We start from the raw sequence: 27,130 nt of genomic DNA on the forward strand, positions 1-27,130 counted from the left end.
ACACACACACACACACACACACAAAGAATTGGAACAATTTATAAGACTCCCCAAAAGCAAACACGCATATGAAGAAATGCTCAAAATAACTGGTGGCATTAGGAAAACAGTGAGATTATTTTATACCTAAAAGACTATCAAGAATAAAAAATCTGAATAATGCCAAGTGTTTCTGGGGTATGGGGATATAGACATACTCATGCACTCTGCTCAAAGTGCAGATCAGATTTGTACAACTGTTCTGAATAGCAATCTTGCACTATTTATTCAGCTTAAGTCTATACATATCCTATGACCCAGCAATTCTGCACTTGGAAAAATATCCTAAATAACTGCTCACAAAGGCCATAAGAGAACAAGTACCAGAAATTCACTGCAGTGTGAGGTAGTGGGGAACTGAAGACAACTTGATGTTTATCACTGAAAAGACTAACAGAGAAACTATTAAGTTTTATGCAGCAGTTAGAAGCAGTGGATAAATGTATAGATAGAAAACATGGGTGATAGGGGCAAGAAAGAAACTGAGGACAGGAAAGGTAAAGATTATGTAATGGGAGAAAGGCAGTACAATCTGCCACATTCCTTTTTACGCCTGAAACCTAATATGCTGTATTATATCACAGCGCTCCTGAAATATGTAATGCTATATTAGAAATCAGATTTACAAACACTGAATTTTTTTAATACATTATAAAAACTAACATTTTGCTGTTAAGCACGTATGTAAGGGATCCTTTACAAAATACATTTTAGAACACTTAACACGAGGGAAAAAAAGTCAAATAAATTTTATAATTTTACTCACTTTGGCTCCAACACTGCAACTGCCAGTGCTCCCAGTGCTCCCACTTGCAACTCCTGTAAATCTAGCTTCCAATAATTCTTGTCTTCTTGGATCCAGACTATGAAGTTCATCCATTGCACCTAATAAGAAAACACACATACACATACACACACATATATATCTTTATATATACAAACACAAAATACATGTATTTAGTAGAGATGTCAATATATACTTAATGAATAAATTCCACAAACAGAAGAAACTTTATGATATTTATAATGTCCACTCATTTATCAAAATAAACTTCAGTGGATTTCCAACACTTTTGACTGCAACCCATGCTAAGAAATATATTTTCCACCCAACTCAGTACACAGATACATACATATTTTATGTATATTAAAAAGTTCCATAAGTACTTCTTACTGAATGCAGTGCACACCAGTATTTTGTAATCTATTATAGTCCATTAAAAAAAAACAAAAAAACATTTGGGCCGGCCGAGTGGCACGTTGGTTAGGGGTTGGCTTGGGAGCGCCACCTCTGAGCAGCAGGGCCCCGGTTCGGATCCCACATGAGGGCCAGTGATGCTGCGCCCTCTACAGCTAAGATGCTGAACAGCAGCTCGACCTGGAGCTGGGCTGCCGTGAATCGCTGGCGACGGCGTAGGCTGCAGTGGGGCTGGCTGGCTGGCAGCTAGCGTGAGCTTTCGTGAGCTGCTGTGAGCCGCCGTAAGCAGCCATGCAATAGTTGGCGAGCAACTGCCTCACCAAAGAAGCGCGCAATGATAATACCAACATGGGCCGGTGAAGCAACGTCCTCCACAATTAGACTGAAGAACAAAAGGACAGCAACTTGTCTGTTCCCCTTCCCTGATTCCCCAGTGCTGTTCCCCTCCCCCAATTCCCCAATAAAATCTTTAAAAACAAAACAAAACATTGGTTGTGAGCTATTAAATTGATTTCATGAGACATTAATGGACCACAAGTCCACAGTTTGAAAAATGTCACTCTAATAGTATAATTTCCCTAGTTTAACCTCGTACACTTTGGCACTGACATTACTACTTAATTATTTTGTTTATACAATATATACACTTTATCTGACTACATTATAAACTGGAAAGGATTATTTTATCACTGTCACATCTCAAAGATTTTTTTTGTAAAATTGACAGTTTGGGTAGTTTTCAGTTTCTATCAAGTAGATGAAAAACACACACAAATACATCAAACAGAGCACTGAGGTAACCTCCGTTATTTAAAAATCTCCTTGAAGGGAGAAAAATTATAATTACCCCTATATAATTGCTACTATGCAGACTAAAGCACCACAAATTCTAGCTCAAGTTCAGTTAAACTTTTAAAAATTCTTTTATCCTGGGGTCAAATATATGGTGATAGAAGGAGAACTGACTTCGGGTGATGAACACACAATGTGATATATAGATGATGTATTACAGAATTGTACACCTGAAACCTATGTAATTATACTAACCATTGTCACCCCAATAAATTTTAATTAAAAAAAAATTCTTTTATCCATGTCTGCTAATTCGCTGCTGACTTAAATGAGTGATTCTCAAAGGGAACAAGGATGGTATGATCAAAATCCAGAATCACATGTGGAACATTTTTAAACAGCACTAGACCCCTTCCACACACCCTGACGTTCCTCTCCTAAAGGTTAAGAACTATTTCTATAGACCTTATTTAAAGTTCCCTTCATTACCTTTCATCTTCATTTGGACAGAGGACTAGATGGATAACGGCCATGCTTCCTTCCATGTTTACTTCCATCCCTGTACCTGACTACAGCTTCCCTGTGCACTGTACCTTCCCTTTCATCTCAGACAAAGAGGTAACCACCTTTAAAAAGCTGACGCTTTCTATTCTTGCTTTTGATATCCAAGGGATCTTGCATTTGCCTGAATCCCATCTCTTGCATTTTTCCCCTCCTTTCTTTCTTCTGCCTTCATGTATACGTTTTTTTTTTCAAAAACCACTTTAGTTTGAATTCCATGCTATTAATATCATCTGTTAAGTCCTTCTTAAACTGGTGATTTATAGCCATACCCTCCTTAGGTCCCTGGAATCTGGTTTCTATTATAAGTACACTTCCTGACAATGTACTTTCAAGTACATTGTGTCTTAACTTTTTTCTGATGCTGCTATTAGATCAGAAATTGTGTACTATTCCTTTCTTGGGAATAACCCCCCTACACACACACACACGCCCCCCCACACACACACACACTTTTTGATTTTTAAACTACAGTTCTAGTTTTCAGAATTTAACCATGTCTTTTCTGTTTCTCTTTTTGTTCTCTGTTAACTATGAATACTCTCAAAAGTCAATCCATAGGCTTCAGTTCTCTTTTCATATTCCCTCTGGCTTCAAACTGATGATTCTCAAATGAAACACCTAGTATATGCCCAGTCAGTCAAGTCTTAAGCTTGGCACTGTAAATAAAGAATAAGATAGACTGGCCTCGAAAAGCTTACAATTCACTGAGATTCTGCTGTATAAAAACCATCAATTCTACCCTGGCACAGGATTATTTTGAAAATATTAAATCACACTTTAAAAATAGTATATGGGTGCTTTAAATATTCTCGTACAATTATTTTGTAAATAAATGTTTCATTTAAGTAAATACCTACAACTGGAACTGATGGGTCATAGGGATGTTGCATATAAACTATTTAAGAAACTGCTAAAAGCCTCCAAAGTAGTTGTACTATTTTATACTCCTATGTGCTTGCCAATATTTGATGTTGACTTTCTTTTTAATCTTTATTGTAACAGTGTGAAGTGCTATCCAGCTTTGATTTTGATTTGCATTTTCCAGATTACTAATGATGTTAGCACCTTTTCATGAGCTTACTGGCAATTTGTATATCTCTATTGTTGATGCTGTGGAAAAGGGGCCACATACTAAACCTGACAAGCTCAGGAGAGGCCAGCATGGCAGGACCTACAAACTCAGAGACTGAAATTAACCACATAGGATGGTCTGAACATAAAAATTCCTAACTAAAAGTGGGTCATAGTGGGTAGTCACATCCTGGGCCTGTAGCTTTCTTGACAAAGGTCAATCTTTACCTTAAGTGAGCCTGTCTATTGTTTTTTTCCATCTAAGATAACATACCTTTGGAATATCAGAGTAATCCCTTTTTTCCAGACCCCTTAGGGCACAACCCACTGCACAAGACCACAGAACACCCCCCTCATTGTTATCTTGTTCCCTGCATACCATCTGTGTGTGCTGCAAATGTTAATTATTAATTATCCTGTATCCACCAATGTAAAACAAATATGTGTCTGTTTTACTTTTCATCTAATCCCAGCGATTTCCACACTTTGCTTTCTCCTGCCCCCTTAATCGACCACCAACGGATTTCATGTAACCCTCCTTACGTCTCCTACTTTGATTCTAATGTATAAAATAAACTGTAAAGCTGCCATTCTTAGGAACATTTTCTTAATCCACTTTGCTTCCCAGAAATTGTCAGTTTGGCTCAAATAAACTCATTACAATTTTCTACAGGTTTGAACATTTTTTACATCGAAAATGTTGTTAAGAATATTTTCAAGCCTGCTGCGCAATACTTTATTAGGTTGTTACTGATATGTACTAATTATTTATGTGTCCGTTATTTATATCAGGTAATAGATGATAAACAGATAACAAAATTTCTCTAGGTCTCTAAATTTTTCCCCGTTTTCTTTATGGTATTTTGACAAGCAGAAGCATTTAATTTTGGTGAAGTGAAAATTATCTAATTTTTCTCCTTATGGTTATTTTTCTATTCTAAGAAAATTTTGCATGTCTCAAAGTAAAAAAAAATATATATTATCTTTATAAGTTCTTTGTTTTTCTGTTGAGGTCCATGATTCATCCTAAATTAATCTTTGTGTATGGTATGAGGTCAAGGATTTTATTTCCCATGTGTTTTTCCTATTTTATTACCACCATTCATTACAAGACAAAAAAGTAAAATTCTGCTTCACCAATAGTCTTGGTGACTTTGTCAAAGGAGAAAATAATAATAAGCGTATGGTATTCATATAAAGAAAGACATATATACCAATGGAATAAAAATGCCCAGAAATAAACCTTCACATACATGGACAAATGATTTTCAACAAGAGTGTCAAGACCATTCAATGAGGAAAAAACAGTCTTTTCAACAATTGTTGAAAAACTGTGTTGGGAAAAACTGGGTATTGGGAAAACTGGATATCCACATACAAAAATATTAAGTTAGACCTTTACCTTAATGCCACATATAAAAGTTAACTCAAAATGGATCAAATTATCTAAACATAAAACTCAAAACTATAAAACTCTTAGAAGAAAACATACGGGAAAAGTGCAGGTCACTGGATTTGGCAATGACTTCTTGGATTTTGAAATCAATAGCACAGGCAAGAAAATAAAAAAACAGATAAACTGGACTTCATCGCAATTAAAAACTTCTATGCATCAAAGGACACTATCAAGAAAGCGAAAAGACAGGCCACAGGATGGGAGAAAATATCTGCAAATCATATATCTCATAAGGGATTAATATCCAGAATATATAAAGAAATCCTACAACAACAACAAAAACTCAAAAAACCCCAATTTAAAAATAGGCAAAGGACTTTAGAATAGACATTTCCCCAAAGAAGATAACAGACAACTGGCCAATAAGCACATAAAAAGAGGCTCGGTGTCATTAATCATTAGGAAAATGCAAATCAAAACTACAATGAGATACCACTTCACACCCATTAGGATGGCTATTAACCAAAAAATAGAAAGTAACAAGTGTTAGCTAGGATGTGGAGACATCTGAACCTTTTGCACTGCTGGAGTATGAACTGGTGCAGCTACAGTAGAAAAATGATATGGTAATGCCTCAAAAAAATTAAACATAGAATTACCGTATGTTCCAGAAAGTCAACTTCTAAGTATATACCCAACAGAAGTGAAAGCAAGGACTCAAACAGATATTTGTACATCCATGTTGACAGAAGCATTATTTACAACAGCCAAAAAAGCTGGAAGCAACTTAAGTGTGGACCAACGAATAACTGGATAAGCAAAATGTGGCAGATACATAAAATGGAATATTATTCAGTGTTGAAAATGAAGAAAATTTTGACACAGGCTACAACACAGATGAACTCTGAAGACATTATATTATGCTAAGTGAAACAAGCCAGACACAAAAGGACAAATACGTACTGTACGATTCCATTTATATGACATTCCTAGAGTACAGTTAAGTCCCTGACTTATGAACGAGTTCTGTTCCGGGAGAACGTTCCTAAGTCAAATTCGTGTAAGTCAGATTCATTCGTAAGTCGGATTCGTTCGTTAAGTCCGACAAAGTGAGTCTTATACACCTTTGACACTCCCTAGCAGTCCCCTCCACATCACCACTGCTTTTCCTCTTGCTTCTGGACATCCTGGGCTCTGATGAGCACTGTACTACTGTACACTATCGCACTGTACAGTAAGCACACAGCAGCACAACTGTGACAATGTCCGGCGGACACGTGAGCTACTTCCGCGATTTATTCGCATCTACGAATGTGTATGATGCAAAGTCCATTAGTATCTGTTAGTTCGCAACTTGAACGTTTGTAAATTGGGGACTTACTGTAGTCAAATTCAGAGACAGAAAGTAGAATGGTGGTTGCCAGGGGTTAAAGGACATGGTGAAATGGAGAGTTAGTGTTTAGTGAACACAGAGTTTCAGTTGGGAAAGACAGAAAAGTTCTGCAGATGGATATGGTGGTGATGGCACTACAACAATGTGAATACACTCAATGTTACTGAATCGTACTCCTAAAAATGGTTAAAATGGGAAATTTTATATTAAGCATATTTTACAATTCTTAAAAATAATTTTTAAAAATGAAAAATTGGAGTTTATCAAAATTTTAACTTTACTAGTTCAAAAGACATAGTTATAAAAATGAAAAGCAAACAATAGACTGAGAGAAAATGTTTGCAAAACATGTATGTGCTCTAAGTCCACTCTGGCTTGGTAACAGATTGATGGCCCACTGGAATTTAACAAGGAAGATGGGGACATAGGTCCCTACTTTGACCTCGACCAACTAATAATATGGTATTATGTTTGTCATTGTTTTTGTTTCTTAGATGTATAGCTTCCTCTAAGACTTCAACCCTCCCCCATGAAATCCTAAAAGATGCTATACACTCAAAGCAAAAAACAAACAAACAAAACAACTCACAAAACAATTAGTTTCTAACTGAAAACCCTTACTAGGGGTCCCAACCTCACTGTAGTCCTTAATACCTTCTAAAAAGTTTTTATGACATTTTAAGACACAATACATGCAAGAGCCCCTGGTATAACTCCTAGAACATAATAGATGCTTAACGAACATTAGTGTACCTGTCTAAAAATCTAACCTTGAATACTAGAGGCTTGCTTCTGAAAACGCAGTTCATTGACCAGCTGCATCTGTTACCACCTCAGGTGCTTATAAGAAATGCAAAATCTTGGGTCCTACCCCAGCCCTACTAAGTCAGAATCTGTATTTTAACCACATCCTCAGGTAATTACTATGTGCATTCATGTTTGAGGAGCACTGCTATAGAAGTCCACAAACTTTTTCTGTAAAGGGTCAAATCATAAGTATTTTAGTCTTTGCAGGCCATTAAGGCCAAATGAAATGTAGATGCTTCTATAATAAGAGAGAAAAACATTTTCTTGAAAAAATTCAAGATATAATAACTGAGTATAATATTTTATAATATGTAAGTCTGCTAATTAAAATAATAAAATTTGGGGGGTAACATTTCACTTAATTCAAGTTTCCTATCTGATAATGCTGATCAGGCTTTATGTATTTATCTTCAAAAACGTCTTTTCTGACAGATACTGCCAAATACTGAAATCAATCCACAAGCTTATGCTTTTAATTGAGCATATTCATTACTTCAAAGCCAGTTACAGAAGTCTATTATTGGGTTGTTGGAAAAGTCATGATACATTTTTGCAATGAAAAACATAGAAAAAAATACATCATGACTTTTCCGAGCACCTAATAGATTTTTCCGATATTTGCCTTTTAGTATGTCATGACATTGCAGATTAATCACTTCCAATTGAAAGTTAGGTAGAAGTTCTTCAAGTGCACAATTAAATGGATTTTGAAATATGGAATCTTTTTGCACTTGCATCAATGTCTGGGAAAATACTGCTGGAACTGTATAGGTTTGAGATGGAAAATATATTCATGCAAGTTCATGTGGGAATGAAGATCTCACTTTGACAGCATGAGATGTGTGTGAAGCAGCTTGATGTTATTTATGACTCAAATAGCAGCTGTCTCTGACCTTATTGTAGCTAAATTTTGCATGTAAGCACTATTTTGTCTTGTAATTTTAGGTTTAATTCATTTAAAAACATCTCCAAGTCTGTAAAAAAGTCAATTTGTATTTAATAATAATAGTTGATGGCCACCCTCTTGGTTCAGAAAAAATTTGATCTCAGTCCTAAGCTCAATAATTTGCAATAAAATTTTACCACTACTAGGCCAGTCAGGGTATTCAGCTTCTATTCCTAACAAAAACTTATGGAGCTGATGCCAGTTAAGTCCATGAGAGCAAATAAAGTTCGTCACTAACAATACTGATTCAATAACATAACAAATTCAAATATTTTCTGCAAAATACGCGTTGATGAATAATACAATGAATTACCACAGGCTTTGAACACCTCACATTTTTACAAGCTTTGTGAATTTGTCCAAATAAACCTCTTTGTGTTTTACACGTTTTTAACACCATCAGTTGTAGCACATCTTAGCAGATTCCACTTCAGATTGTACTTAGTGTTTTCTCAACTTTGAAAATATGCTTGCCTGTAGGTGTTCTACAGACCATTCACAGAGGTTAACTTTTCTGTCACTTCAAACTTGGACGTGAACCTCGAACAAACAATAAATGAGTAGTATCAATAATATGTCAATTCATCAAGAGCCAAAGATAACCATTCTATATCACTTGCCTTGTTTTGTAATTGACTTTGAATGCCACAACTCTTATTATCAACTGTTCTTGTCAAAAAGTAAATAGTCTAAAACAAGTTTATTTTCCCTGGACACATTTCTTTGATTGATGCAATCAAACATAATTTCATTAACTCACGATCAGTAAATGGCTTTTCTTGCTGGGCTAACAAAGGAGCCACTCAGAAACTTATTTTAGTGGCAGCTTGATTTTAAATTTTTAGTTTTATGAAGAAATTATGGTGGTGAGATATGCCACTTTAAATTGACTGTTGCTTTAAGAAAATTGAGAGTCTGGAATACTGTGGTGTATGCATAGTCTAGTAATGTCAACATATAAAGTATTGTATCACAGCTACAGTATCACTTCATAATGAGAACAATGTTTTGCTAATGTAATTCAATAACAAAATAATACTCCACTATGCCTTAAAAGCATCCCACTCAGAGTCCATTTTTCTTTTTTCTTGTTTTGACCATGATGGATATGCACTGGTATAAAAAAATAAAATAAATATCGCAGACTGGCAATACACATGACATTCAAAACACTATCAAGTTATAACAGCAGCACTGAAATTTATAGTGAATTAAAGACAATATGAAATGATGAGAATGGCAGATAGGGTCTGTCACAACTACTCAGCTCCACCATTATAATGCAAAAGCAGCTGTGTTCCAATAAAACTTTATGAATGGACACTAAAATTTGAATATCATATGTCACAAAGTATTATTCTTCTTTCAGGTTTTGTTTCGTTTTTACCATGCAAAAATAGGTAGTTTGCTGACTCCTACTGTAGTTAACACATTTCAAAGATTTAAATCTTTTATGGAACCAAACTGTCATTTCTGACACCAATTACAAGAGGTGAGATTTCCTGAAGAATATGTAATTTCACCATAATCTATTAAATTCTTTATTATTCAATAAATGTTTATACTTTGGGAAAGAAATGATAAAAGCCACTATAAAGACCATACATACCATCCTTAAAGGATCATACAACCATCTGTCTCCTAATTATACGACCATGCTACTGTTCTTACTAAGCTGTTCCCTAAAATCTATTGTAAACCCCAAACTTCATCAGTCTCATCTTATCCTATGAAGAAAATTTTTAGGAAAACATAAATGAAGACCACAATTTGACTCATGAAAGCAGTCTGTCATGACTCTTTCTAATAAACATTTTCTCTCTCCCTCTTGTGTGTATATGCGTGCGCATACACACACTCTCAAAAACTCAATAAATGTTAATTATGCAAATATGGCCTGCCAAGGTGCTCAGTCTAAAATAGGATGCATGTATTTGGACAGATTATTAGTTCTGTCTAGTCAACATTACTTTATAGTTATACCACCTTTTTATTGACATGGATCAATTTTTCATTATACCAGTATCATTTTTTAATTACCGTTAAGTCTTCATCTTCCTTGGCAGACAGTAAAAAAAAAAGGATCAAAATATCTAGAACTATGTTTACAAAATAATAACACCAGTTACCAAAAAGAAATAAGTTTGTTCACTAAGACCTTTCTAACAGCAGATTCAGCTGCTGCTAAGCAATCACCTCACATTTTTAAATTTAAAACTTCCTTAAGTCTGAAAATATTTTAATTCATTCCAGATTTTAATTGTACTTTCATATTACATCTGATAAGTTGATTTATACAAAACAGTTAAGGTCTTTGTTCTATTAATACTTTTCACATTACACCTGAAAAGGCAGAGAACTCTGATTAAAAACAGAAATACCATGATAAAGCTAGAAATTATTTTTAACAAGATAAAATATCCCATTAAAATCATTCCTCTTCATTAGTTTTTTAATGTATTTAAAAATACATGAACAAAAAAGAATTCAAGAAGTCCATACTGTTCAACACTCTAGAATAACGTTTGACTCTTGCCTTTAAACATCCATTTTAACATGGTTAATAAATAGAATATATCTATTTTCAGATACAGCATTTTCTATCATGTATTTAATAAATACAGTACCATTTTTTTACTACATTACATTCCAACATTTATTCCACAGTTTGATTTCCTATTTAAAACCAAATATTCGAATTTTTTTACCATAAAATGAACATGATGAATGAGCTATCACAAAAGCAGCCCAATATCGTGATTTTCCAATAACTTTTGTCCCCCATGAAACTAACTAAAACATCTCCTACATTTTTTCCCCTAATGACTTGGATATTAACATTTGGAAAATTAATCCATTTAGAATTTAATTGAATATATCTAGATTATTTTCCAAAGGAAAATGTCGTACGACTTCTTACAAATGCAACCCTTCCCCACTGAATAAAATACCTCTCTGGTCATCTATCACATTCTCATATAAACATAGGGCTCTTTCTGTACTTTGCTTTGTTTCACTAAAGTACCTATTTGAGAGAGAGAGAGAGAGAGAGCGAGAATCCATTTATGTACACATACAAATATATATGTATTGTACATATACACACAAATACACACACACACATCAAATATTTCACCTAGAATGACTGAAAAGAATAAGCATAGAAAACCAGGTTCCTGAAGCTAGCCTACACATTCAGTAACATAAGCCTGTATGTAGTAAAGAGAAGATAGGTCTGACCAGGAATAACTCCGAGTCAGATTAATACCTCAACATATCTTTAAGATACGTAGTCATTTTAAATGCTTTTGCTGTAGCCCTTACAGAAAAGGGTTCAGACATACTGAGACTAAAGTATTCATAAAAGAAATATAGCTTGCACCAGAGGTAACGCATAGAGATAGTCTGGTTATTGCTTCTCTATACTGTCATAACCTTAGATAATGAGAGTAATTTAATTTCAATTTTATTCTTATAAATAAAAAATGCCTAACAAGCTAATTTTTCTATCATCAAAAATAAACATATACACAAATAGGTTAAGTCATGTAAGTATGGCCAAGTTCTATCTCTTCACGTTTCAGCTTCCTTATATATAAAAAGGAGATAATAAAAGTACATACCTTAGAGTTGTTAGCATAAAATAAGTTTATATAAAGAGTTTTGAACTAAACCTGTCAGTAAGCATTCAATAAATGTGAGCATATGTATGCTAAAATACAAGTGCTCAACAAACACTAGAATATATAATAATATACATAATATAAACTTCCTTCCAGCTTTCTCCCTGAGGTTAGAAGTTCCTGGTAGGTAGAATAGCGTATACTTCAAAGCCCAATTTCATTATGTTAATGTAGTAGTAACATAAATCCTCTTCTTCTAGCTTCAGGCTTATAATAATTTGCTATTTTTAAAAACAATCTCTCTTTCTCTACACACACACACACACACACACACACACACACACACACACACACAGAAGGTGCCAAAAAATGTATACACATTAAAAAAGGAAAAAGGTATATTAAAATTGTAATACAATGAATGATGCTAGCATTCACTTGATTAACACCATATTCCGAGCAAAAGTTGCTACTATAATTCAATTCAAATTAAAAAAGTAATACATAGACATCTCTTAAAATGTGTACTTTTTTTGGCACCCCCGCTATACACATACATATACATAAATACATGTGTATATGTGTGTGTATACATGTGTGTATATACCAGGGATGCCCAAAAAATGTATACAAGTGGACTCTTTGGTCAACATTACTCAAGCAGTAGTTCGTCATAATCACAAGTGTCTGGACACTGATGGTAACCACTTGGAGCACCTCTTATAATTGCAGAAGTCAAACGTGATTTGTATTCATCTTTTGTTATTGGTATATATTGAGTACTACAATTCTAATAGTTTTTTTCCTTTCTTAAAACGTATATACATTTTTTTGGCACCCTCTGTATGTACAAGGTATGATTAAAAAACTACGATATTTAAATTTTTAAAAATTTATTACTGTAAAAGACGCATTGCCATTAATCCCTCTCAAAATACTCCCCCTCGCAATACTCCTCCCTCGCTTCGAACACACTTATCCCATCGTTCTTGCCACTTTCTGAAGCAGTTCTGGAAGTCCTCTTTCGTGAGTGTCTTTATTTGCACTATCATGGCTGCCTTGACGTTCTGAATCATTTTGACTGGGGGAGAGCCAGAAGTCACACGGTGTCAGATCTGGTGAATAAGGTGGATGAGGACATACCGTAATGTTTTTATCTGACAGAAATTTCCGTATGCCAGAAGTAATGTGAGACATGGAGCCTTTCCATTGTGATCACAAAATACGATGAATGCTGCTGCTGAGTGCCATCCAACAGAAAGGCAGAAATCTTCAATATGGGAAGCAGTGCATCAAACCTTAGTAACAACATGTGACAAATTTCAATCTGTTCAATGCAGTCAGTTGGGTGTGAGCTACGGTTGAGAGAAGGTATGTTTTAAAGTGTGCTGTAAATCATCCTCCATCATGACAACGCTCCATGTCACACATCACTTCTGGTATACAACAATTTCTGAAATAAAAACATTACGGTATGTCCTCATCCACCTTATTCACCAGATCTGACACCGTGTGACTTCTGGCTCTTCCTCAAAGTCAAAATGACCATGAAAGGTAAACGTTTTAAATTGATTCAAGACATTGAGGCAGCCACGACAATGCAACTAGACACTCATGAAACAGGACTTCCAGAAATGCTTCAGAAAGCGGCAAAGATGATGGGATAAGTGTGTTCAAAGCAAAGGGGAGTATTTTAAGGATTAATGGCAGTATGTCTTTTGCTGTAATATTTTTTTTATTTAAACACTCATCATATTGTTTGATCACACCTCACATACAGATACACATGTATTTTTATACTAGGTTATTTTTCTATTTTAACATATAGTTCTCATTTTAAAGATAAAGAAATTAAGACACTGACAGGTTAAGTTATACTGTCTTTTGTTAGAACTTATGTCCACTCAGCTAAGCATCCTTGCTCCCCAAAAAAGGTGTATGTGTGGGGAGAATGCAAGAGCAAAGAGTGGGTGCTTTAACATGTAAGAAGAAATGTTCTCCAGGAAAGCTCCAAAATATAAATTTGGTAAAACCTAACCTAGTAATTATCTTCTGCTCACTAATAAAAAGTCAACTGGTATCCTGTACCTAACCTAAGTACTAATTACTTAAGAATCTTTTTTAGTTTCATGATTTTTCCCATTATTAATGTAATACATGATTGCTGAAATAAATATTATAGAAATACGAAAGTTAAAAGTCCCAATACACCCGTCTCCCAAAATCCCACTCCTCAGAGGTAACCATTTGATAAACCTTAAAAAGGACAGTGATGATTTACTGCCCCATAGTATTCCTTCTTGGTCTATTCTTCTATCAGTAGTGCAGGGTGAAAGAACAGCTACAGAACAGTTTCTGTTATAGTCCATCTGCAGCAGGGAAGTAAATCGCTGACCAGGAAGGAAGTTGCATGTCCTGTATGTAAGAAGCCCAAGTTGAGCACTATGTACCTATTAATATACTATCTAAAACAATATATTATAATATATAAAGATAAAATATTCTAAATGTTTATACAGTGATTTCAACGTGTTATTTTACCAGCGGATTCCTAAAATGGATTTCCATGGACAATATCACTCTAAGGTTAAGAGCATGAGCTCTGATTGAGTTCAAATCCCAGCTGTGCCACTTAATGACCTCCTCATCCATAAAATTCTGGTAATAACAGAGCCTACCTAACAGGATTATGTGAATTAAATGAGATAATACTTGTAAGCCCATAGCAGTCCTGGAATATATAGCTTCAATAATTTTTATTTACCACTACTGAGTCCCAGAAAAATAAGCAACTTGCCCCAAATCACATGCCAAGTAAGTGATATAAGAGAAAGCAACAAAAGGTTATTAGCAGACAGTAGAGCATTCCAATTTACTCACTTACTTTCAACTTCTCTAACCTAAACCTTCAAATAAGGAAGAAAAAATAAAGTCTTTAAATTAATAAATCCACAAAATTTCCAACAAAACAGACTACTCTCCTTAGGAACCTACCTACTCTAAATACCCACATGTTTAGTACAAATTATCCTGTTTGGTAAAAATGAAAGCAATCTTTAACCATTACTCCCAACTCTAAATTGCTGTAAAATTCCAAACTACCAAAAATTTAGGTGCCAAATATATAAATTAGTGCATAAGCCCATAAAGATCATAATGTTCCTCTAGAAAGACACATTTCCAATTACCAAAGCACCCAAAAAATCCCCCCCAAATTTTTGAATTTTAGTAATAATTTCTATTACCTGCAACCTTAATAGAAATGCCAATATGTAACCAGATAAATGTAGTATAATACAAATTAGGTAAATTAATTTGAACAAGAATGAGAAATTATGTTTTTACCAGATTGGACTTCATGAAATACGTTCAACTATTTTTAATCCACTAAATTGGTTCATATGGTTTAACCTAATACTCAATGACCAAAATGGCCTATGGCAGGGGTTGGCAAACTTTTGAGACAGAATGTACCCAAAGAGCCGCATGTGGCTCGCAAGCCGCAGTTTGCTGACTCCTGGCCTACGGTATAATCAATCCCCTAGTATCTTTACAAATGATTATGACTATCTGTTTTTACAGTGTTCAGAGATTCAAAGAAATTGTGGGTCACGTCATTCTCATACATTTTTTATTTCTGTATTAATCTCAAAGTTGCCAAAAACAATGACAGATGCAAAGTCTTATTAACTTTATACCTTATAAGGCTGGCTCTCAAATTTACACCATACTATTCCAGCAAACCTACACAATAATTTAAAAAGTCTGTCTTACACCAAGTTTTCTTTTGATTATAGCTATTTTCTGACATTTCTTTCCCAATGCCAATTTATTTACATTTTTTTTAAAGGGCATGTGTTTTTACAAAATAGTAACAAGAAAGAAGTAATATCACTTCTTTCCCTTGTTATCCTTGGTCATGAATCCAAAATTGTGAACAGTTAAGAAAAAAGCAAAAATGCTAAGATTAGAGCCTTAAAAAATCCCACCCGTACATATACAGTCCCACTACTCAAAGATAACCAATGTCAAAAATTCAGGTTTATTTTCTTTCAGTCTTTTTTCTGTTTACTTCTTATTCAACATCTTTGACTGCCAGTAGCTCCTGGCAGTCAAAGATGTTTCCATGTTTACAATTTCAATCATTTGCAAAAGACCCTGAAAGTTGATGACAAAATAAAATTATCGTTTGCTGCAGTGCTGTTAAATTTGAGAAACTTATACTCCATCCAATTCTCAGTTTGGGTTTGTTTTTCCTTATCTGTAGTCATATATCCAAAAACTCATATGGTTACTTTTATTTTTTTTAAGATTTTTTTTTTTAATTGGGGAATTTGGGGGATGGGAACAGTGCTGGGGAATTGGGGGAAGGGGAACAGACAGGTTGCTGTCGTTTTGTTCTTCAGTCTAGTTGTGGAGGACGTTGCTTCACTGGCCCAAGTTAGCACCATCATTGCGCTCTTCCCTGGCGAGGCAGATCAGTTGTCGGCTTCTGGACAGCCGCTCACTGCGGCTGCTGGCTGCTCACACTGGCTGCTGGCTACATAAGGTAGCCCATGGCAACCCACTGCCACAGGGGCTGCAGCCCACACCGTCACCGGCGACTCATGGCAGCCCAGCTCCAAGTTGAGCTGTTGTTCAGCATCTTAGCTGTAGAGGGCAGTGTCACTGGCCCTCATATGTGGGATCCGAACCCGGGCCCTCTGGCGTCCCAAGCCAGTTCTTAACCATCACGCCACTTGGCCGGCCCCCATATGGTTACTTTTTAACCCAACCCACCAAAAAAACTATTTTGAAAAATAAACCCAATTAATAATATCAATGATGAGAATGACAGTGCAGCTCTTCACCATAAAAAAACAAGCTTCAACTATACATGTTTTTACATAGTAAGTACACTGCATGTTCTATGTTGCTACCCTAATAACGTAATACAATGTACATTTTAATGAAATGCATTTAAACTTCCTTATAAATAACTTAAAACTCTTGTGTTAAAACTGATGATTATTGAAGCTATGTGAGGGGTACCTTAGGGTTCAATGAAATATTCACTTTACTTCAATAAATTTAATTTTCTCCAGAATAAAAAGTTAACATTTTATACTTTCTTACATTTTTGTAAGGAAATTTGTGTTTAAAGGGCATTCACAAACTTCAGAACTAAGAAAGTTGTCTGGCAGCCATCACTACTGTCAAGATTCTACACTAGTGACTATTTTGTATTCTATATTCAATTATACAATAGCAATTTTCCACATTATGATGTGTTTTCATGAACATTATTTTCATGGCTACCTAACATTCCCTTAAATAAATGTACAGTAATATATTTATTTTCCTACCATTAGTAATTTAAGTGGTTTCTAACTTCTTGCTATTAAACACAGTGTTGTAACAAACATCTTTATACCTAAAATTCTTTATTTGAATTTAGGATTACTTCCTCACAAAAATGACTCCCAACGCATGGTAGGAAAATGACAGATAAATATTTACTTATGTCTCCCCAGACCACCCCAGCAATCTCCATACAGGGTCAATAGGTAACTGCGCAGAAAACTTAACATAGCAGCCCTGAGGATGCTATCTTTAGAAAAGCCTGCCAGCAAAGCAATTCCCATCTTTCCCTAACTGGTGCGGGTGGCTCACAGCATCTATACTGTTTGTGCAAATAATGTGGTATATGGTACCCCCCGATAAACACCTTGAGTGCAGAGAGTCTAGTGGATTTCCGTGGATAGACACACTGCTGGCCGAAGAGTGTGTGCTCCGCTGAGGGAGAGAACATAAGGAAGCCTACACAGGGATTCCTCCAGGCTCTTCCTATGCCTTTGTCCCTTAAGATCTGCCTGTGCATCTTCACTGTCACTGTAATGTATCTCAACCATGAATACAACTATATGCTGAACCTATAAGTCTTTCTAACAAATCTCTGAACATGGGGGTAGCCTTGGGGACACCTGACACAGTACCTGCTAGATAACTCTAGGACAGGCTGACAAAACACCTGGTCATTATTGAAGCACCATGCTCATAGCCTTAGACAGGAAATAGCATTTATCCTGCTATTCAAGGTTATGGGGGACCCCAGGTAAGTTCATTTCACATTATCTCCTCCTCCTGCCAAGACGGGCAAATGCTTCTTAGTTCTGAAACTCCCTGGCAGACGTAGTCATTCTGAGTCTGCAGCTATATAAATGAGCCAGAACATCTCCTCTAACTAGAACACAAGCTCTAAAAGAACTGGAATTTTGGGGGGTTTATTTGTTCATTGAGATATCAAGGTACCTAAAAGAATGCTTACTACAGAGAAGACTCTCAAGAAATATTTGCTGAAGGAATAAATGGTTATTCTCAGGCATCCACAAAGTCTCAAATTAAAGGAAACCATAACTAAAAAACATAACTAAATTCATACTTCAGCTCCACCACTTAGTAACTGTCAACCTCTGTTTCCTCATTCATAAAATGAAAATAGCCCTCTAACTTGCTGGTGAGAACATGACTACAATACTATGTATGGGTAAACTCCTCCTGGTAGACAATAACATGATAGACCTTATTGAGAAAAACCAAAGAACTATAATTTCCTATAGCTCAATCTGTAAATCTACATGATAATAAAAGTTTTTTAAAAGTTACAAGCTGAGCTACTTTAGTCACTTGAGAAATACTGTATCTTCTGCATTTCTGCCTAATTATTGATTCCAGAGTGGATTCACGGACTCCAGTTAGCGGTCACTACAGTTATCCAAGTAACACAAAACAGTAGCTTGGACCAGAGCACTAGCAGATCAGAAAGGTATCTAGAGGACAAAAAAAAATAACAGGACTTACTGACAGACTGAATTGAAAAGTAAGAGAAAGGGAAGCATTTCTGGCTTATATGTGGAAAGCTAATAGTATAGTCACTAAAAAAGGACCTGGTGTGGGAAGATACCTTAAGTTCCTTTTTGAAGACACTGAATTTGGTGTATTTTAGGGACAATTATTGAGTTTCTTCCAACAGGCCTCACTCATCCTATTCACTTAGCAACAAAGACTGAGGCTCAATGAAAGGCCTATTTTATGGGCAATAGTTTGTTCAATTATCATTAGCAAAGAGCATGGGGTGGCAAGAAGGAAGAATAGGTAAAAGAAAGCCCAGCTCAACATACAAAAAATAAAAGTACAAAAGATGAGAAAAAAAAGTTTTCACTGACCATCTAGATATTGAAAAATTCATACATACAATGGATCATTTACATGATTAACACCACTATAAATCACTGGCTCAAAAGACAAATAAGACAGTGCTAGAACTCACACTATGAATAGTGAGAAAGATAAATAATGTAAAAGAAAAAACTTGAAATGAATTTGGCTGAGTACATCAGAAAATTTTATGAACTATCACCATGTAAGTGGAAATACTACACAGCATAACAACTCTCTAAACTTATCTGCTTAGCATACTACTTGATGACAATGCATAGGAAAGGTGTGACTGAATAATTCTATATGACACATAAAAATCAATCCTATATCTATGTTACATTACATGTACTTCATCTTCCCAGGCTGCTGTTCATGTACTTTAAAAACAATTATGGCATTTTTGCTTCTCTATTAGACTGGCTTTCAGCAAATCAGAACTTCCACTTACGGTGCCGCTCATTCTTGCAAAATAGTACCTCTATAAGTAAGGGTAAATTGTATTAATTTACGTATTTGTACTTGTAGACACACTACCAGATAAGAAAGAAATGGGATTTGATAAGAAAAGTGGCTCATTTGGTTAAAAGCTAGCCCAAAACTGCGAGCTCTGAGCAACAGGGCCACCGATTCTATTCCAACATGGGCCAGTGACGCTGCGCCCCAAACTGAGCTGCCACTGAGCTGCCAACAAGTGGCAGGATGGCTCAGCTGGTGAGAGCACGCGCTTCTAACGAGATTTCCTGTTCGATGGTGGGCTATGCCCACCCACAACTAAAACTGAACTCGCACCTTGAGCTCAGCGGCCGCCCAGATGGCTCAGTGGATAGAGCACACACGCTTAACAACAAGGCTGCTGGTTCGACTCCCGCATGGGATGGTGGCTATGCCCACCGGCAATTAATTGAACACAGCACCTTGAGCTGAATGGTGCGACTGGACTTGGAGCTGAGTTAGCTGTGCCCTCCACAACTAAGACTGAAGAACAACAACGTGGCTGTTCCGCTCCCCCAGCCCCCAATAAAATCTTTAAAAAAATAAAAATTAAAAAAATAATAATATGGTCGGGTGCTCAATTCGGAAGCATATATACTAAAATTTAAATGATGCAGAGATTAGCATGGCCCCTACGCAAGAATGTCACAGAAATTCATGAAGCATTCCATATTTGTGTTAGTTTAAATATATGCAATGTTTCTTTGTCAATTATACCTAAGTAAAGCTGGGGGGGGTTGGGGAAGAAAATACAAAAGTATTTAAAGAGCTGTGCCAAATCAAAGACACTTAGTCTTAGTTCAACTGTTGTCCTGCTGAACTAATAAACATTATCAAGTGAATAATAATAATAATAATAATAATAATAATAATGTCGGCTAACAAGTAACCTAATTTTAAAATGGGCAAATGGCTTGAATAATAAACCTCTCCCCAGAAATGATATACAAATGATCAACATCCATATAAAAAGATGCTCAACATCATTAATAATTACGGAAATGCAAATAAAAGCCACAATGAGATATTGCCTTATACCCATTGGGATGACTAGTGTTAAAAAAAATAGAAAATGTACTGCAAGGATGTGGAAAAACTGGAATGCTTGTGCTCTGTTGGTGGGACTATAAATGGTACAGGTGGTATTAAAACAGAATGGCAATTCCTCAAAAAGTTAAAAATTAAATTACCATATGATCCAACAATCCCACTTCTGGGTATATATTCAAAAGAATGGAAAGCAAGATCTCAAAGAGATATTTTCACACCCATGTTTAGAGCAGTATTATTCACAAAAGTCAAGCCATGGAAGCAAGTCGTGTCTATTAGCAAATGAGTGGATACACAAAACGTGAGATACATACATACATATATATATATATATGTATATATATATATATACACATATATATATATAATGAAACATTATTCAACCTTAAAAACAAAATTCAGACACATGCTACTATAGAAATGGACCCTGAGGACATTATTCTAAGTGAATTAAGCCAGTCAAAAAAGACAAACATGTATAAGGTCTGACAATTCAGTTCGCGAACTCATCCTAGAAAAAGTGCTACACACCTCGTTGCTGAATATCACTATGGTTGCCTTCAAAGTATACCCCTTAGGAAGCTATGCACCAACATCAGTACCTAGTCCACCCTTCAAAGCAATTTTGGAACTCTTTTTCTGGAATGGCCGTCAGAGTTGTCATCGTATTACCCTTGATGTCCTGAATGTCATCAAAATGTCTTCCTTTCAATATTTCTTTTATCTTCGGATAAAGAAAGAAGTCATTGGGGGCCAGATCAAGTGAACAGGGAGGGTGTTCCAATACAGTTATTTATTTATTTGCTAAAAACTCCCTCACAGGCAGTGCCGTGTGAGCTGGTGCATTGTCGTGATGCAAGAGCCATGAATTGTTGGCGAAAAGTTCAGGTTGTCTAACTTTTCCATGCAGCCTTTTCAGCACTTCCAAATAGTAAACTTGGTTAACTGTTGGTACACATTCTTTTTTTTTTTTGAAGATTTTTATTGGGGAATTGGGAGATGCAAACAGCGCTGGGGAAGGGGAACAGACAAGTTGCTGTCCTTTTGTTCTTCAGTCTAGTTGTGGAGGACATTGTTTCACTGGCCCAAGTTGGCACCAGCATTGCGCTCTTCCCGGGAGAGGCAGATCAGTCACCGGCTTCTGGACAGCAGTTCACGGTGGCTTGAGGGCCGCTCACACTGGCTGCTGGCTACACACGGTAGCCCATGGCAACCCACTGCAGCAGGGGCTGCAGCCTATGCCTTTGCCAGCGACTCACAGCAGCCCAGCTCCAGGTTGAGCTGTTGTTCAGCATCTTAGCTGTGGAGGACAGTGTCACTGGCCCTCATATGTGGGATCCGAACCGAGGCCCTCTGGCATCCCAAGCCAGTTCTTAACCAACGCGCCACTCAGCCAGCCCAGTACACATTCATATTGAATAACCCCTCTGATATCAAAAAAGTTTAGCAACATCATTGCAAAAGTTTGCAAACTTAATTGTCCCACACTGAGCTTATATGATGTATCTAGAGTAGTCAAAATTAACACAGACGGAATAAAATGGTGACTTCCAAGAGCTGGGGGCAGAGGGAAATGGGAAGCTGTTGTTCAAATGCGTTTCAGTTTTACAAGGTAAAACAGTTCTAGAGTTTGGTTTTACAATAATGTGAGTATAATTAACAGTACTGAATACTTATAGATGGTTAAGGTGATAAATTTTATGTCTTTTACCACAATTAAAGCTATATATATATATATATATATATCAAAATTTTTTCAACAACATACAGTTAACAACTTTTCTCCATCTATTAAAAGAAGAGAAACACATCTGTGCTTTAACTTAAAACTTGCCAAAGCTACTTGGATAACTGGTTAATAAGAGGGTCCAACTTCCTCAAGGAAAGTTACTCTATGTATATCTGGGATGGGTAGCATTGCCTGTTTTTGTACTAAACATGAACTAAGAATAGTTTTTACATTTTTAAATGATTGGGGGAAGGAATCAAAAGATAAGTATTCTGTGACAAGCAGCAATTATATAAATTCGAACGTCAGTGTCCATAAGTTAAGGTTTTAGTGGGACATGGCCATGCCCGTTCATTTATGTATTGTCTATGGCTGCGCTTGCACTACACAAGGGCGGAGAGCAGTTGCTACAGAGACCATATGGCCCACAAAGCCTAAAAAGTTAACTAGCATGACCTTTAAAGAAGAGTTTGCCAACTCATGCTATACACCTAATTCCAAAATAAGGAATAGATGCAAAGCAGAAATAAAATGAATAACAGAAATAAGTATAAATTTAAAATGTGATTCAATGATTTTTTTTTAAATAAAAAACCAGTCTTTCACATGGCTTTTTATTTTATTTCTACCAAGACACCTAAGCACACACACAGAGCCACACCAGCACACACGCACATGCTTTATTTTTAATACCTGCAGTATCTGGAGTAAGCTTCAATCTTAGAGTGAACTTTTGTTAGTTATTAAGCTCTGTGGGCACCTTTTTAATAAATGTAAGATTTATACAACTACTTAATCACACAGCTTTGTCTTCTCAAATAACTGGGCTAAAGTCATTTTTACTTAGTACAAATTTGGAAAGGTATCCTAAATAACAGTTAAAATATGCGACTTGTTGAAAACTCATGATAATTAATGTAAAGTTTACGTTACTTTTATCATTTTCTTGCTAAAAGCAAGCTTGCCAAGTTAGATGAGGATTGTAATTTATCATGTTAGCTTTCAAACACAACTAGCCATGCATCTATGTTTTAGCCAGTAACTTAATAAAAGTTCTGCCATGGAAGATTAACATCATTCTAGGCCTCAAGTTATTCTATAGTTTTTCATTAAAAAAAAAGTTCCAAACACAATTTTAAAAAAAGAAACAAGAAAATAACACATGACTGAAAGCAAATAAAACATGGTACAAGGGGCTGGCCAAGTGGCTCAGTTGGTAAAGAGTTGGCTTAAGGGTGCAAGCTCTGAGCAACAGGACCGCCGGTTTGAATTCCACATGGGCCAATGAGGCTGCGCCCGAGCTGAGCTGTCGCTGAGCTGCCAAAAGGTGGCAGGATGGCTCAGCTGATGTAACAACATGATTGCCTCTCCGATGGTGGGATACGCCCACCTGCAACTAAGACTGAACTCGGCACCTTGAGTTGAGCTGCCACCCGGATGGCTCAGTGGATAGAGTGTGCACTCTTAACAACAAGGCTGCTGGTTCAACTCCCACAACTAAGATTGGACACAGCACCTTGAGCTTAGAGGCCACAAGCTGCTGACAGGCAGCCAGATGGCGACTGGCGCCTTCCACAACTAAGATAGAAGAACAACAACTTGACTGGTCCCCCTCCCCAATTCCCCAACACTGTTCCCCTCTCCCAATTCTCCAATAAAATCTTAAAAAAAAAATGGAACAAGACCCAAAGGGGTCTAGATAATGAAGTTATCAGACACCAACTTTTTTCCTCCTCTCCCCAGTCTCTTTTTCATTCTCTCCCTCCGTTCTTTCTGTTGTTTAAATTGTCAGTTGGTTATGTACAGAGTGAACAGGGCCAATTCGTGGAGCAGTTAGCCATCTGGGTTGCAGGTTTACGCTGAAGCAGAAATATCTTTGTCTTTCATGCCTTGATTTTAAAAATGTAATTTTTAAAACATCTTTTTTTGCAACAATGCTGAATATTAAGACAGAACTTTGGCAGAGAACCTGAAACTAAAATGAAAAAGAACCTAAATTAAGAACTCAGTAGATGAGTTTGATGCATATTAGACATAGCTTAAGAGGTAATTTGTGAACTAGAAGATAGCTCAGAAAACTACATCTTTAAAAATGTACACAAGAATAAAAAGATTAAAATACAGAAAAGAGATAAGAAACATAGGTAAGAGGGTCTAATGTGTGTATAACTGGAGTCTCAGAAGTAGAGAAGGCGACAAAACAAGAACACTATTTGAAGTGATAGGGGCTGAGAATTTCCCAAAGCTTGTGGAAGTACTCAACAGTGATGTCCAACAAAACTTTCTACAATGATGAAAATGTTCTCCATCTGCCTAACGAAGCCAGTAACTACATATGGCTATTGATAACTTGAAATGTGAGGAAACTGAATTAACTTTTTAAATAATTAAATAGCCACATATAGCTAGTGGCATTGGATAATGCAGACCCAAGTCACAGATCCAAGAAGTCCTACAAACACCAAATAGAGCAAAAGAAAAGCACACCTAGACACATCATAGTAAAACTGCTTGAAAACCAAAAATAAACCCCCAAAACTTAAAAAGTAACCAGAGGCTACAAGCTAGATTACCATCAAAGGAGCAACAATAAGACCGATAGATGATTTTTGAACAGAAACAACGCAAACTAAGTTTCAAAGTGATAGGTAACATGCAATATGCTGAATGAAAATAACTGTCTATTTAGATTTCAATGTCCAGAAAAAAACCCAAAAACTTCAAGAATAAAGATGGAAAAAAGGCATTTCTGGTAAGTATTAACAGGAAATTCCTCATCAGATAGGACCAAATTAAATAGTATTTAATTAAAACAGTAATTGAATTAAAATAGTATTTAATAAAAACACTAAAGAGTATTCTTCAGGCAGACAGAAAATCAACTCAGCTTTTTAAAAAGGTAAATATATAAGTAAGTATAAATGCAACATTACTTTATAAAACACTAATAATAGCTTGTGAATGGTTAAAATATTGTATATAACTAAACTGCAGTAATAGCATATACTTCAATAGAGGAAAATGTACAGTTAACATTTTCTAAAGTTGTTGCATTGACCAGGCAGAAAAAAAAAGTACTGACTTATTTTATACTTCAACAAGTCAAGGAGGCATACTTTAACTTCTAGGATAACTACTTTAAAAAAAAAAATCTGAAAGAAGGTACAAAAGGAGAATAAAAGAAAGTTTAAACAAACAGGATAAATAGAAATCATTTACCAGGAATATCAATTTAAACTCAAATACATCGGTAAGTACATTAAATGTAAATTTAGTAAATGTTCCAATAAAAACACAAACATGGTAGAACTAGATTTTTAAAGAATATCTGCTACTTACAAGAGAGCTACCAATAAAAAATAGTTAAAAGTAAAAGAATGGGGAAAAAATACACCATACAAACACTTAGCAATTGAAAGCTAATGTTGTCTGTCTTAACACTAAAGTACACCATAAGGCAAAATACATTACTAGAGATAAAGAGGGATAGTTTGTGATGATGAAAGGCTTGATTTACCAGGTAGAAACAAAAATTCTTAATTTGTAAGCACCTATAACATGTTCAAAATATATCATAAAACACAAAATGATAGAACCTATACAGAGAAACAGACAAATCTACAATCATTTTGGGACATCTTAACAAACCTTTCTCTGAATAACAAATAAAAATGGTAACAATTGTAGTAAGAAACAAACTTGACATAACTGATATATTGGGCTGTCAGAAAAGTCATGACGCATTTTTTCTGTTTTTCGTTGCAAAGATGCGTCATGACTTTTCCAACAACCCAATACATAGTATATACCATATGTAACTAACTGTAGTCTACAAAATTTTTTTGTAGTATGCAAGGAATATTTACCAAGAAAGGCCATATGTTGAGTCAAAGAGCAACTCTCAAATTTTAAGGACCCAAAATCTTACAGATTTATTAATAGTTCTTATTACGGTGAAGCTAAGTTAGAAATAAGTAACAAAAAGCCCTTTGGAAATACCTTATGTTTAAAAATTAAGCAGCATATTTCTGAATAATCCACAGATCAAAGAGAAATCATGGAAATAACAGAATGTTTTGAGCTGAAATATGCACACACATACACACACAAATATATACATGGACATACACACACATATCAAAACTTGTAGGGGGAAGTAAAATTATACATTTTAAAAATGGTTAATTGTATGTTATGTGAATTTCACTTTTTTTTTTTTTTTAAGCAAAAAAAATTTGAGAAAGGAAGCCAAACCCATGCTTAGGGAACTTAACAACCTTAAATACATATTGGGTGGGTGGAGGCTGAAAATCAAGAGCTAAGCATCTGTCACAAAAATCTAGGGGAGAAAAAAAACTGCAAATTAAACCCAAAGGAAATTTAAAAAGTAAATAATAAAAATCTAAACAAAAATTCATCAAATAGGGGCCGGTCGAGTGGCTTGTTGGTTAAGAGTTGGCTTGGAAGCGCGAGCTCTGAGCAGCAGGGCCGCTGGTTTGGTTCCCACATGGGCCAGTGACGCTGCGCCCTCTACAGCTAAGATGGTGAACAACAGCTCAACCTGGAGCTGGGTTGCCGTGAGTCACTGGTGACGGCATAGGTTGCAGCCCCTGCTGCAGTGGGCTGCCGTGAGCTACCGGGAGTGCCGGCAGCCGGCGTGAGCTGCCAAGAGCTGCCATGAGCAGCCATCCAATGACTGGCAAGCGACTGCCTCACCCGGGAAGAGCACAATAACAACAACATGGGCCAGTGAAGCGACGTCCTCCACAACTAGACTGAAGAACAAAAGGACAGCAACTTGTCTGTTCCCCTCCCCCAATTCCCCAATAA

The 27,130-nt window shown here is 35.9% G+C and overlaps 1 protein-coding gene across 1 annotated transcript in view; it reads right to left on the bottom strand.

The window, feature by feature from the left end:
• Window positions 1-27,130, bottom strand: part of TLK1 (tousled like kinase 1) — a 128,480-nt gene that overhangs the window by 81,574 nt on the left and 19,776 nt on the right. Inside the window, exon 2 of the mRNA XM_019656821.1 lies at window positions 806-924. Coding sequence (XP_019512366.1) covers window positions 806-924 — 119 coding nt within the window. The remainder of the gene's footprint in view (window positions 1-805; window positions 925-27,130) is intronic.

Source organism: Hipposideros armiger, unplaced genomic scaffold (genome assembly GCF_001890085.2).
Source record: "Hipposideros armiger isolate ML-2016 unplaced genomic scaffold, ASM189008v1 scaffold_266, whole genome shotgun sequence".
Lineage (NCBI taxonomy): Eukaryota > Metazoa > Chordata > Mammalia > Chiroptera > Hipposideridae > Hipposideros > Hipposideros armiger.